We start from the raw sequence: 14645 nt of genomic DNA on the forward strand, positions 1-14645 counted from the left end.
GTGCGTCAATTGCGCATCGGGTGCTACCTGGGCCCAGGCTACAGATACAAAAAAAAAAAAAAAACCCTCCTGTTTTTCACGTCAGTTCACGCCCCACCTGGCATGTCTGGGTCGCGACCCACAGTTTGAGAAACGCTGTCTAGAGTGAACGGAGCCCTACGATCCACCAGTAGATGGCAGCAGTGTAGCAAGCGTTTTTCAATTCCGGATATTGCGATTCACATTGCTACTCAACATCCTGCTTGCTTCCGGTTCAGACCCACATGTAATTCACGTGTAAACAAATCTTACATAGCCTACGAAATCTTGTAATATTTGGGGCTAAAATGAAGTACACCGATGGAATAGTGTAAGTAATCTTTTTCATAATTGCACGTTCATGTTGACATGTCATGTAGGGATAATAACTGCTTGTTAAAATATGGTGGCTTTAGTTAACTATGAAAGCCAACGCAAATGTTAGCTGTGCTAACGTTATAGCGAAAATGCTGCCTCTACAGTGTCTACATAATGTTCAGCCTTTTTCATGTTGATACCAAATTCCCTGATTAATCTACTTTACCAGTAAGATGTGGCTTACGTTTATGTCTGCAAAATGTTTTCCCTGGATCATTACCCTACATTTGACAATATGCTTGTAATCAAGTAATATGAAATTGCCATTTCGTTTTTCAATTAGGAAGCCGAAGACGAAGAGGTCCAAACGATTTCTTCAGAGCAGAGAGCCCAAACTTACGGAAAACGTTAAGAATGCGATGATTATGAAAGGAGGGAACGCAACTGAGACAGTTACTCAGGCACTGAAAGATATTGTGAGTTGGCATGAAAGCCTGGGTCCTCTGTCAACAGACCCACCTGAATCAATTCAGCTCTATTGGAATGTCATTGTATTATTCAATAGTTAAACATGTCAGATGACCTGGTTGATATATTTTGCAGTATGCCCTGAAGAAACCAAATGCAGTGATGTATAAAAAGTAAGTGACATGCCATGTTGTGCTTGTTTACCCTACGCGGTAGAAGTTAGTTAAAACTGCGTTCTGCTGCTGATTGTTTGCAAACTTTGCAACTTCTTTCAGAATATTGAATTTGATATTTTGCATTATAGGAAGAACATAATGAGGCCATTTGAAGACTCAACATCTTTGGTGAGTTAAAAGAATCACAGAAACAGTTATATGTAATGAATAGCCTATTAATTCACTGGATGTTTTTTTTTCTGTTATCAGCTTTAATTGTTTTAATGGTTTTGTCTTCACAGGAATTCTTCTCCAAAAAATCAGATTGTTCTTTGTTTTTGTTTGGTTCCCATAATAAGAAACGGCCAAACAACCTTGTATTTGGTAAGCTTTGAAAATGCCATAGACAATATGCCGCTTACAACCCAGATAGGAAGAGAAATGATGTTCATGTTTTGTTTTTGTTGTTTTTTGTTTATTATAGGACGCTTGTTTGATTATCATGTGCTGGACATGATTGAGTTGGGTGTTGAGAAGTTTACCGCACTGAAAGATATCAAGGTAAGAATTCACATAAAATTTTACTTACATAGGACATTTGTTATACTTGAGCTGCTAATTCACTCTGGTTGTTTTCTTGTTTACTTGATGAGCAGGTAAGCAAGTGTCCAGAGGGAACCAAGCCTCTGCTGGTGTTTGCAGGGGAGGCCTTCGACATAGACAATGAACACAAACGCCTGAAGAGCGTCTTGATCGGTACACCAGTAACTATTCTAGTGCTAAGACGCTTTGGCTCATCTCAGGGGTGTTTTGGTGTTGTCTTACCTCCTCATGTCTTGTCTCGCTTGCTATGGTAGATTTCTTCAGAGGACCCACTGTGTCGTCGGTCCGTTTGGCAGGCCTGGAACACATACTGCACTTCACAGCCCTGGAGGGGAAGATCTACATGCGTAGCTACAAGTATGTATGCACATGCCTTTTTAGTTGTTGATTAGGTATTCAATTCCTGAGTAGATGAGTCCCAGAAAAGGGAAACAAGTCAATAATTATGGTTTTGGTCAGTCTTGTTAAGTTTTCATGAATTAGTAGCCTGACCTCGCCCACCTAGAATTTCCTTTCAGTGAGATACTAGTCTGGCACATGATAATTCACTAACGTTTCCCTCGGGCTCAAAGGGTGACGGGCCAATCAGTGACGAGAGAGGATTATGCTACCGGTATATGTGTTTTATTTACAACGTGAATAAAATGTAAACAAATGAATAAAAATATAGTCCATAATACCACCCCGACACTTTGTAGCACCCGACGTGATGTAAACGAAAGTAAAAAACAAATATTCAACACAGACAAAAAGTATTCAAAGGTCTTACATGGCTAAATGCCAACTTAAGCATAGACCTGCCAGCAAGGCTCACAACAGCCCCCTTACTGTAAGCGCTTTACACAATTTAACCCTTAGAACCCGATTGACGCAAAGTGCGTCAAAAAACACACCCTTTCTTCTCTGTTACATTGCTCCGGAACTGTTCATCGCAGCGAGATGAAACCTTTATTGCATGACAGAGCAGAAGCGGGGCTTTCCAACGAGACCAACACACTTGTCTGTACGATCAAGTATGAAAATTAAAAAAAATCATGAAATTAAATCAAATTGCATTATATTTAGTCTATACTTCTCTGCGTTCACCTGCACACCCATTACTCTCGTTTGAATTACTCGCGAACCCGTGATCGCATCGATATGGCAAGCATATCAGATGAAAGAGGGGGCACAGGGCTATCCATTGGTACCATGTTTATCAATCCTTCTGGCTTATAAAAACAGACGAAGTGACTGCAAAATAATAACGTCATGTACACAAACCAAAGCTGCACACCCATTACTCTCGTTTGAATTACTCGCGGACCCGTGATCGCATAGATATGCCACGCATGTCAGATGAAAGAGGAGACTCAGAGCTATCATTTGATACCAAGTACATCCTTCTGGGTTATAAAACAGATGAAGTGACAGAAAAATAATAACTTCATATAGCTGGACTTACCCCACGTTTTTGTCTGTTCTTGTGGCAAAGCATGTTTATAATCCAACGCTATCATGTGTTTCTCTATGGCAAAGCATATTCATATTCCGGTTTTGAGATCCTAGCAAATTCCTGCATGGCATCCAAGGCTCACATTGCATCCCAATTTGTTCAACAAATAAACACCTTTTTTGCCTTTACTTTGTTCATGGCAATGCAGTAAAAAGTTGAGAATTATTATGACCGCATACACATAGGCACGCAGGCTAACACGCAACCTCGGGTCAAGTCAGGTCAGATCAGTTCGTGTCACAGATATGAGCGCAGAAAGGTAATTTTTCATCACTAAAATAAAATAATAAAAAATGTCATTTATTTCCGTAAATCACACAGCACATATTTCTGTAAATTGCTCAGCCCCAGAGTATCCCTCCAACATGGCAAATATATTGCCCGATTCAGGACAGTCTGCCCTACACACACATGAAATGCAAGTAGAGCTGTGAGCTTGCTGTGGTGAGATACATGTTGAAATATAAGAATTTTTATAATACACTTTTTATATTTTAATTCTTTAAAAATCAAAATAAAATCAATGCTAGTATTAATATATGACATGATGGCAGATCTGGGATAGCCTAGACTCTCCTGAAAAAAACAATATATAATATGTGTGTGTGGCACACACCAGAATAAATCTCTATGAATAAAGGTAGTGAAAATGCCCTAAAAACAGCTTAGGGTTCTAAGGGTTAAACGGCCAATTACCTAATTCCACTGATTCCGAAGTCAAAAGCCTTTGAAAACGGGCACAGCGCCCCCTAAATCAAATAACGGGACATTAAAATGAACATGGAACACCCCCAAAATACCCATGATCATCATATTAAAAGAAAAATTCCTTGCACGCTAAAGGAAGGTGCCCAGCACAATGAACATGGAAGAATGATGATCATGAAATTGACCTAATAATAATAAATCAATAATCAAATAATAATAAAGTCATTGTGTGATGCTAGGGCAGCACATTATCACACCCAGCACAAAGTAATTGGTTTGCTATGTTAGTCTTGATGTCTATATGCTCTGCATATATTCCGGGGTGCTCCAGTGTGTGTGCAACCCAGCAGCTTGCCCATCCATTCGTTTGTTTGTTTGTTTTTTACCTTCCTATCGTTTCACGGAGTGTCTGCTGTGGATGTTAATGTTTATGCATGAGTAAAAGCACCAGTGACCCAGAGATGCAGCTTCTAAGGACCTCCGATCGACTGTTCGCGATATTTATTGTGATAACGCTACTGCTGGAACTCTCCATCTGCCACCACGGTTCGGAGTGTGGAGTACTTGGGAAAGTTACTCACAGCCGAGAGTTTCTGATCTCCCTGCGAACATCGTCTGTCGGTATTATACCAGATATTCCGGCGGAGCTGTGCAGATTGCATGCAAGGAGCAGTGTTCGAATTACCATAGTAATTGGTAGTGCCCCGCCCCCTTAGTTCTGGCCAGGGCACTACTAGTTCTGCTCGAAATCACTGTAAGAGGGGGCCCACTCATTATGACCGCAGCGAAGCGTCGGTCATATAAGTTTAGTCAGCTTTTTTTTTCTTTTTTTTTTTTTCTCGCATTTCCGTCAATGATTCCCGGGACACTGAAAGACCGGGGTAGACGAAACTTGGTGGGCATGTAACCCCATATGGATAGCATGGAACCATCGTTTTTCGTTTTGATCTGTAGCCCCCCTGCTGGACTGCACCCCCCGAAAGGAGGCTAGGGCAGACACAGATTTCTGTGAATATCTCGAGAACCGTAAGGTTTAGGAGGACCTTTTTTTTTTTTGTATGTTGATCTCAAGGGGCCATGTCAACCCATTCCATAACCACTCATTTCATGTATAGCGCCACCTAGTTAAACACAAAAAAGTAAAAATGAGGTGTTGTAATCGCAGGTATCTGTGACCTAACATAGTCAAAACTGTACGAAATTGGAAGTGTAGGATCATTATGACACCCTCTGAATGCACGCCAAGTTTTGTGGAATTCCGTTCATGGGGGGGCCACACAATAAATTCATTTATGTTACTATACACCAACTGGCCTGTAGGTGGCCGGAGACAGTTTTCTGTGAATATCTCGAGAACCGTAGGGCCTAGGAGGTCCACCTTTTTTTTGTATGTTGGTCTTAAGGGGGCGTGTCAACCCATCCCATTACCACTTATTTCATGTATAGCGCCACCTAGTTAAAAATGAAAAAGCAAAAAAGTAGGTGTTTTCATCACAATATCTCTGGCTGACATGGTCAAAACTGCACGAAATTGAAAGTGTAGGATCATTATGACACCCTCCGAATGCATGCCAAGTTTTGTGAACTTTCGTTCATGGGGGGCCTTACAATAAAATAATTTATGTGTACATTTAGTGACCGTACACCAACAAGGATTCCCGGGACACTGAAAGACCGGGGTACACGAAACTTGGTGGGCATGTAACCCCACATGGATAGCATGGAACCATCGTTTTTTGTTTTGATCTGTACCCCCCCCCCCCCCGCTGTACTGGACCCCCCGAAAGGAGGGTAGGGCAGACACAGTTTTCTGTGAATATCTTGAGAACTGTAGGGCCTAGGATGACCAATTTTTTCCGTATGTTTGCCTCCAGGGGTCATGTTAACCCATTCCATGTGCACACATGTGCATTAACAGATACACATGCACCCACATACATTCACAGTAATCATACGTATGACACATACTCACACAGTAGACATATGTACGCATGCATGCACATGCACAAACACACATACGCAGGCAAACACACAAGCACGCACACACACACACACACACCCACACACATAAACATAAACGTGTACACGCACACATGCACACAATTCAAGAATTTCTCAGAATTATGAACAGGCAAGATGGGGGTGGGGTTGTATAAAATGATTTTACATGTGAAATCTATGAACTAATCATGTTTTGGTACTTGTTGTCTAGCAGATACCAGTGAGAATTGAGTGTGGATAATGCAATTTAGTGAGACAGTTAGAATCATATAGGCCTTTCAGCGTGATTTATTTTTGTGGAAAAAATGTGCGGCGGTCATATTTTGTACCACTCTGCGGTACATCTAGTTCATTGTCAAGTTGCCAACCCGTAACTATGATAATCTACATTTTCCCCGTTGGTTGCAATGTGTATTTTCCCCCCAGACTGCAGGGGCACTGCTCCTCATAATAGCCCCCTGTCCTGTCCGATCTCACCCTCCTCTGAATTTTGCTAAAGCGTTGTTAGCGATTGAACAATTAGCAGCAGTGGAAAAAGTTAAAAGTATAATTTAATTAGAATTAGATATTAGAAAATTTGAAAATTGTTACAGAAATGCATTCATAGACTAAAATGGCAACGAAAAGAAATCTAGATTTGACCAATTTTGGTTTTACTACCACCGCAAAAAGACAGCGGGAGGAAAGCCCACCACCTGAAGTCCAGGAAGAGTTAGCGGAGGCTAGTGTGAGTCTAAATGATGTGCAGAATACAGAAAGAAACACCCCAGACAATATCCCAAAAGTATGGTCAGCCAGCCAGTTCGAAGAGTGGAGGGAGCGATATCGGTGGATTTATTGTCGCGAAGGGCATGTTGGCTGTACAGTTTGTAAAGAGGCAAAGCAACTGCCTGGAGCTGAGAAGGGGGTGCATTTGTCCACTGAGTGGATTAACGCTACAGTAAGTGCTGACCAGGCGAAGCATATGTGTAATAAAATCTACAGACACAGAGACAGTGTTGCGCACAAGCAGGCTGAGGACATTGCAGAACAAAGAAAAAAAGATGTGTTCACAAACATTATAGTTGATGCCACTTCATGTGATTTCCAAGAAACAGAAGCTTCCTTCAGAACGGCCTACTGTATTGCGAAAGAGAGACTTCCCTTCACGAAAATGAATCCCTTGGTCACATTACAGACACTAAATGGGGCTAACATGGGCAAGATACACAGGTCCGATCACACATGTACAGAAATGTCAGTTCATATAGCTCATGAAATGAGACGAAAAATGATCTCCAGTCTTAAAACTGGAAACTCGCCCATCAGCATCTCCATAGATGAAAGCACCACACATGGACGGAGTTATCTTATTTTTATCTTAATTTATCTTCGGAGTGATATCAGTGGCAAGGGTGATATGGAGAATATGTTTTTGGACTTGGTTGAACTGAATGGTTGTGATGCTGAATCAATTTACAATTCTCTTAGAGAAAGTCTACGGGATGCTGGGTTGGATGATCAGTGGTTGAAAAGCCATCTGATTGGGATCGCAACTGATGGGGCTTCGGTCCTCACTGGGAAAACGTCTGGCCTGGTATCGCGGCTTAAAAGCCATTTCCCCACAGTTCAAGCAGTGCACTGTTTAGCCCACCGGCTTGAACTTGCCGTCAGTGACTCACTCAAGGTCGCAAGTGGATGTAACCATTTTGAAATGTTTGTGTCTAAGCTTTATGCAGTCTACCACCAATCCCCCAAAAATAAAAGACCTCTGAGAGAAGCTGCCCAGACACTTGATACAAGATTTCTGCAAATAGGGCAGATTTTCACGATACGCTGGGTCTCCAGTAGTTTTAAAACTGTTCAGGCTGTGTGGCAGGATTATGCACCGTTAGCCAAGCAATTGAAGGACGCAAGCGAGGATCCGAAGCGCAGGGAACATGACAAGTGTCAGTTTAGTGGTCTCCACAAGCAACTCGTGAGCAAAGGCTTTGTAGCTGACCTTGCATGCATGAAGGATGTTTTACGTGAGCTTCAGAGCCTTTCGCAAGAACTCCAGAGAAGGGACATAACCTTGATCCAAGCAAGCCAGGAGATCACCCAACATATTGAGGTGATACGCGCAATGAAAATCTCTGGCGGTAAATCCTCGCAGGCTGCTGAGGAGCGCATCACAGCTGGAATCTTCAAAGGAGTTGAGCTTGGAGATGGCAAAGAGAAAATAAACAGGTTACAGTTTCACCAAGCTGTAATAGACAGTCTGACCAAACGCCTGCCCGACTCAGATCTGGTAAAGCTTCTTAAACCGTGAGGAGTTGGTTCAGTTCGATCAGTTGAGCTGATCGTGAGGAGTTGGTTTTATACGGAGAGCACGAAATTCACAACCTGGCCAAGCTGCTCGGCGAGCCAACCAGGCAGGCTGTTGAGGAGTATCGGGACTTTAAAATGCAAGGGGCAAGGGAAGGTCCCTGCCTGAAGAAACTCGTCGTGGCAGGCAAAACGTTTTTACCTACTTCGGCAGAATGCGAGAGAGGATTCTCTGCGCTTAATGACATTGATGACAAAGCCCGAAATCGTTTAAGGGAGCGCAGCTTAAACGCGCTTCTTTTTCTGAGCATCAATGCGCCTCCCCTGGTCCAGTTCAACCCTAAGCCATTCGTGAAATCATGGCTTAATGCTGGGCATCGTCCATCAACTGCGTGGAAAACGGGAAAAAATGCCCAGAAAGAGACCAATAGGCCACTTTGGGACTATCTCCAATAGGCTTAGCCGAGACAGGTGATTTGTGTTAACTTTCAGTTTTTTCAGTTGTGCGATGTTCAGTTGTGCTCGTAAAATATTTGACAATTAGCTCTGCTCAGATTCATTTTTGACAATAGCCTTTGTTATTAGGCTGAATTTCATAATGTCATAGATTTCATTTTAATAAACTGGCTACCCTGCTTATTATAATCTATTGGATGTTGAATCACCCCCCCCCCCAAGTGGGCCCCCCCGGAAACGACGGGGTAATTCGAACACTGGCAAGGAGCAAACATCAGAAAAGAGGGAGAATAGGAGGCCTGCATCGGAGACTCAGAAATCTTGACACTCGACAACCTGATTTTCATATTATACACTGACAACTGCAGGTCATCTTGGGAAAACAGCTACTTGGTGAAGTTTTCAGACGACTCCGCTCTGTCGTCTCTTCTCCAGGGCAACCAATCTGACCACAACAGAGTCCTTACGGAATTTGTCAGATGGTGCAATGACCGCTTCCTTGACCTGAATGTGTCTAAGGGCTAGTCCACACGTACGAAACCGATCTTTTTTTCCTCCGTCTTCCCTGAAACCGCATCAAGAATATTTGCGTCCAAACGGATCCATCTCAACACGACTCAACACGTTACTTCATACCCCATAGGTGGCACTGTTTCTTTACAGAAATTGACCAAAACTTGCACTTTACAAACAGACAGAATAGGCTACGACCAAATGGCTAGTGCAAGGAAAACAGAATTGTTTGTGTGGACTGATGGTGAACTGTCAACTGTAAAACTAATAAACTTTATTTTACGGTTTGTGAAGGGTGCAGTCCCGTCCTTTATTTGGCTAATGCAGGTAGGCCTATAATTACCTTTACTTTCTTTGGTTAGGATAGTCCGTGATTCACATTAGTTTTGGCTATCACCGCAATTAGGCTACTAAACGCAAGGCTTACCCAAGTTCTAGGCTATTCTGTCGCCACATTTATACTATTGCTATAAAACCTTCGTTAGTAACAGTCAATACTTTTGCCTGCATCAAATCGCGCATTCGCATTCAGTTTGCTACCATCGGCTTAACGTGAGTTCTAAGCGTCTTTGTATGCTTATATCTGATTTCACTCGACTGTGAATGCATATATATATGTTGTAAGACATGTAAAATAAATGAATGACACTGGCACTATGCACAAATTAATGTAGCCTAAACTTACACCGCACTTTCCTAATAACTTAAGTTCTCTCGCGTCACTGACAGTAGAATGCATAAAAAAACACCGGGAAAAACAGTGTTCAGTCCATAAGCTATCGGCGCTGCGCAGCACCAGTTGTGATATTTATCTTACGGAGTGTAATCGTAGGTAATGTCATGTATGAAAACTAGTATTGTTAGGCAATACTATAAGTGCAAGTCCAGGGCAGCTGAGGTGTGGCAATGACATCATCGATACGCAAGCAGGATGTGCGGTTTCGCTGTCTAAACGAATTCAAACGGGCTACGGTTTCAGATTTCTCCACTCTGGGACCAGGTTTCAGAAAAGTGCGGTTTCGGGCAGTGCGTTTACAGGATTCGTTTGGACGCTCGGCCAAGACGAAGCAAAACCTCTGCGTTTAACCTAAAAAGCGTCTCCGTGTGGACGGGCCCTAAAACTAAAGAATGAATCATAGGGTGTGTTCGAAACGGGAGACAGCTGCCTACTGCCTCCCTCCCTACATAGAGAGCTGTCTCACTAGACATGACTTTGGATTAAATGCATCTTTTAAAAATGAGCGTAACTCTCTAGAATCTTTGGTTAACACTACGGTATGACGTTAGCAAAGGCCTGATGTTAAACTAAATTAGCTTACGTAAGCTAGCAGGCTAACGGTATAAATTAGTTTTACGGCCGGCAGATATATCAGACCAGACGCTATTAATGGTTACAACAATGGCATAATCAGATAGTAAGTTTTATTTTTCTTCTCTTATCTACAAATCTAAGCAAAATAAGGTCACACAAATGACATTTTAAACAGATTCAGCAGCCATTACCGATGTCATCCGCCATGTTTGTTTACCTTTCACAGCTGTTTCAGACGTTGCCGCAAGGGATTATGGGTAGGAGGGAGCATGAAGTGTGCATCGATGCTGCCTTCAAAAATGACCGTTATTTGGGAATTCTAAGATATCTTAAAAGGCAGCAGAATTTGTTTTTTCGGTTTCGAACCGCACTTGCTGCCTTGCTCCCCAGTTAGATATCTTAAAAGGCAGCAACTTTACCCGTTTCGAACACACCCATAGACTTTAGGAAGCACAGTGAGGAACCGAAACCGAGTGTAATACACAATGAAGATGTTCAAATAGTCCAAACATATAAGTACTTAGGCACAGTGTTTGACCCGCATCTGAAATTTTGTGATAACACTGATAGCATTATTAAGCGAGCAAACCAAAGAATTTACTTACTGAGGAAGCTTAACTCTTTTGGTGTCTGTAAACAAATTCTACACATTTTATCAAGCCTTCATTGAGAGTCTATTGACATTTTCTTTCATATGTTGGTTTAATGGACTGTCTATGAAGGACAAAAAGAGCTTGAGCGACATTGTCAAAGTATGCTCAAAAATCACTGGTACCCAGTTAGAAGATCTCTGTTCTCTCTGGAAAACACGGGTGGTTCAGAAAGCAGAGAGAATATCTTCCAACTGAGTAATGAATTGGTTATCATGCAGTCAGGTCGGCGGTACCATGTGCCAATACGTAAAACTAACCGCTATGCCAACTCATTCACATCAAGAATGCACATAACTACAACAATATGGTTCTTGCACTCCGCTGCTCTGTTCCGTCACTGGCAGGTGAAGTGTGTGTGTGTGTGTGTGTCTGTCTGTGTGTGTGTCTGTTTGTGTGTGTGGCTGTAGACAGATGACGTATGACTGCTGCAGTACTTACTTATTTATTTGACTATTTATTATTCTTTATATTGCATAAATGTTACAGTGTATGCTAATGCACATTTTACTTTTAACCCCTTCATGGATGGGTTGGCTGTAAACCGAATTGCCCCTCGGGGACTAATAAAGGCATCTAAACTGAACTGAACGGTATATAGGTAGTTTTTTTTTGGCAATAATCAGCTATTTGACAGCGTCAAACTGAGAAGAAAATATTGTTGAATGGCCCCAAATATACTGCTAGTTTGATGTAAACAATGCTCAGACATAATAATTGATTATAAACAATTTCAACAATGTGTTGATCATTCAAATCCAAGTTACATAGCAAGCTGTTGGATATTTTAGTACGCGTTGATGCAAAAAAGACAGGAGCCAGTGATCCAAAAGAACAATACAAATTGTATTATCTTTGAAAAGAGAGAGAATGATACAAAACAATGGTTCGTACACTGTTAAAATTAATGTGTTGAAAACAACACAACTTGCACATGTGTCCAGATAGGGACAACACATTCATTTTAACAGTGTACCCAAACTCTGACATGTTCAGCATGTCAGCTTCCTTATATACGTTGAGGTCACAGAATCAGGGTGTGACCGTTAACACATGGCCTAAAGAATCTGTCCTCTACTGGTAAGTGGCCTAATACATCATTACGAACACATCTTGACCCTCAGGTCAGGCAGCACACTCCGAGATTGTGGAAATGTATTTCTTTCTGTTCCCATCCGGTTGATTTTCAGCTCTCAATTGGGAGACTCAGCTTGTCTGGATATTATAAAAGCAGAACTATAAACAGAACATAAGGTTCATGCTTACCAAAGTCCAGAAAGCTGAATGAGTTATCATGGATTACACATGCTCAGGGCCAGGTCATGTCTGCTTGGGGGTATTGGCTGTAGACCAGCTTAGACTAGTTGGGGCAGCTGTGGCCTACTGGTTAGCGCTTCGGACTTAAACTGGAGGGTTGCTGGTTCGAACCCCGACCAGTAGGAACGGCTGAAGTGTCCTTGAGCAAGGCACCTAACCCCTCACTGCTCCCCGAGCGCCGCCGTTGTAGCAGGCAGCTCACTGCGCCGGGATTAGTGTTTGCTTCACTTCACTGTGTTCACTGTGTGCTAAGTGTGTTTCACTAATTCACGGATTGGGATAAATGCAGAGACCAAATTTCAAAAGTTCTCGAAGGATTTATAAACCACTGCAGTGAATTTCTGCCTGAAGATGTTGAGGGACTGAATTATTTCCACAGGAGTGTGTATTTTAATTAGTCACTTGAGGTTTATTTCTAGCCGTATATTCTTTTCCGCAACATCCTGCCTCGTTCCTTGTATGCAGTGTTGAAATAGTCACAACCTTTGATATGTGTGTGCATACATTGACATGTTGGAATGAAATGTTCCTTATGAATTTATGAAGTGAACTTGGCGTGCCCTCCAAACAAAGTCTGGCGTCAATCGTGTTTACACCAAAGAGGCTTAACACTACCCCCATAGCTTTCTTCAGCCTTCTTAACTCAGCCGACAGATAGTCAGTTTTCAGGGTTAATGCCACTGATGTTGAACAGTACCAAATATCTTTAGCAATGGGGTATCCGTAGCATGTTAACAGTCATTGACAGTTAATATCTTTGAAAGATCAACAAGAATGGAAAGCAAGCTTTAACAGGCCAGGAAATCACCGAAATGTCAGGTTGCATTAATTCTAGAGGTCTGCTTCATTGTTTATCTAATATAGAATTTAGTTGCCTGTGTGTGAATGCTACATTTTCTCTCTTTTTAAAAAGAGTTCTGCTGAAAAAATCTGGCTGTCGAACTCCAAGGATTGAACTGGAAGAGATTGGACCTTCATTTGATTTTGTCCTGAGAAGAACTCATCTGGCTTCTGATGACTTGTACAAGACTGCACACAGACAACCTAAAGCCCTCAAGGTACACAGAGAGCTTAACCTCATTGTAGTGAACTTGAGCAATATGATTTTAAATTCTTATCATGGGTATACGTCTAGCAGTATATCATGGGTAGTAGAATATGGCACAAGTATACACAACAGGTTACATAGGCAATACATTGTCTAACTGGGTACTAATTCACAAATGCTCCCTGTATCAACCCATCTTTACAGCCCAAGAAGAAGAAGAACATATCCCATGATGCCTTTGGCACCAAGTTTGGGCGCCTGCACATGCAGAAGCAGGACCTGGCCAAACTGCAGACACGAAAGATGAAGGGACTAAGGAAGAGGAAGGGAGAGAGAGCCACCACAGAGGAGTCAAAGTCACCAAAGAAACTCAGAACAGATGAGTGACTCAGCCCCAGTTGGCTCTGACATGGACATTTACAAGGTGATGTGATGGCTCTTGGCTCTTGGCTGAGGAATACCAGTTGAAGAGTTCTGTGAGGTATTTTGACCTCGTGTCTTTGTTTTTTACTGCTCATAAAACCTAGCAAGCTGTGGAGGCGAATCTGTGCATACCAATGGTGCAAATGTAATGCGAGATTGTATATCCTGTATTGTATATTGCAATAAATGTAATGCAAGATTGTATATCCTGTATCGTATATTGCAATAAATGTAATGCTGTAACCATTACTGTGGGTCAGTAGTTATAAATCAGGCCATTAAAAAATATCTTTTTATTAGTGGAATTAATTTTGCGTAAGCAGATATGGTAAGCTATACATAGATGATTACATAAATGATGGGCAGATTTACAGTAGGCTAACTCCCAAGAATATAAGGTTCTGCTGAGATCTGTCAACAGAAATATTTAGAAATGTTGACCCTATTATCCAATAACTTAATTGTTACTTTGAGTTTTTATGTCGATTTGCATTGTTTCAAGACAGAAAGATTCAAATTACATGGCCATTGATTCAGTCGTCAATAGCCAAAACAACATTGGACAAGTTCCATAGACATGCCTTCATTCCCAATGTCTTGCCCCATAATAAACAGCTCAATGTTTTCAGCTACGTTATAACAGTTCAATATTTTGTTACATACTTGCTTAATGACCCAGTTTTGGGGCTGGGTTGAGAAAATTATTGTAATTGAAGGATCAGATTGGTAACATTAGGTGAATATGATTATGGTAGCTGAATCGTGTTCGAAGCTATTGCAAAACACTGCAGCCCTTCATGATGATCGCATTATGCTCTTTACCACAAACTCATATGAAAGGACTATTTTGGGAGATTTGCCCTCTAATGATCTA

The 14645-nt window shown here is 41.7% G+C and overlaps 2 protein-coding genes across 2 annotated transcripts; both read left to right on the forward strand.

Annotated features, from left to right (window-relative positions):
- The first annotated feature begins 236 nt into the window (after nt 1-236).
- Nucleotides 237-14020, forward strand: rpf2 (ribosome production factor 2 homolog). The gene is made up of 10 exons (XM_076272594.1): nt 237-349; nt 680-812; nt 940-977; nt 1109-1148; nt 1262-1343; nt 1444-1520; nt 1616-1715; nt 1817-1919; nt 13214-13358; nt 13553-14020. Exons 1-10 carry the CDS (start codon nt 327-329, stop codon nt 13733-13735), a joined length of 924 nt encoding a protein of 307 aa, XP_076128709.1. The 5' UTR covers nt 237-326; the 3' UTR covers nt 13736-14020.
- On the forward strand, nt 6380-9124 carry LOC143110236 (E3 SUMO-protein ligase KIAA1586-like). The gene is given in 2 exon segments (XM_076273123.1): nt 6380-8051; nt 8054-9124. Coding segments are annotated over 2 exon segments (2127 nt in total). The 3' UTR covers nt 8509-9124.
- Nucleotides 14021-14645: the final 625 nt, after the last annotated feature.

Source organism: Alosa pseudoharengus, unplaced genomic scaffold (assembly GCF_046254945.1).
Source record: "Alosa pseudoharengus isolate Yale_2024_CS ecotype anadromous, Long Island Sound unplaced genomic scaffold, YU_APseudo_1.1 YU_APseudo_1.1_scf_7, whole genome shotgun sequence".
NCBI classification, from domain to species: Eukaryota; Metazoa; Chordata; class Actinopteri; order Clupeiformes; family Clupeidae; genus Alosa; species Alosa pseudoharengus.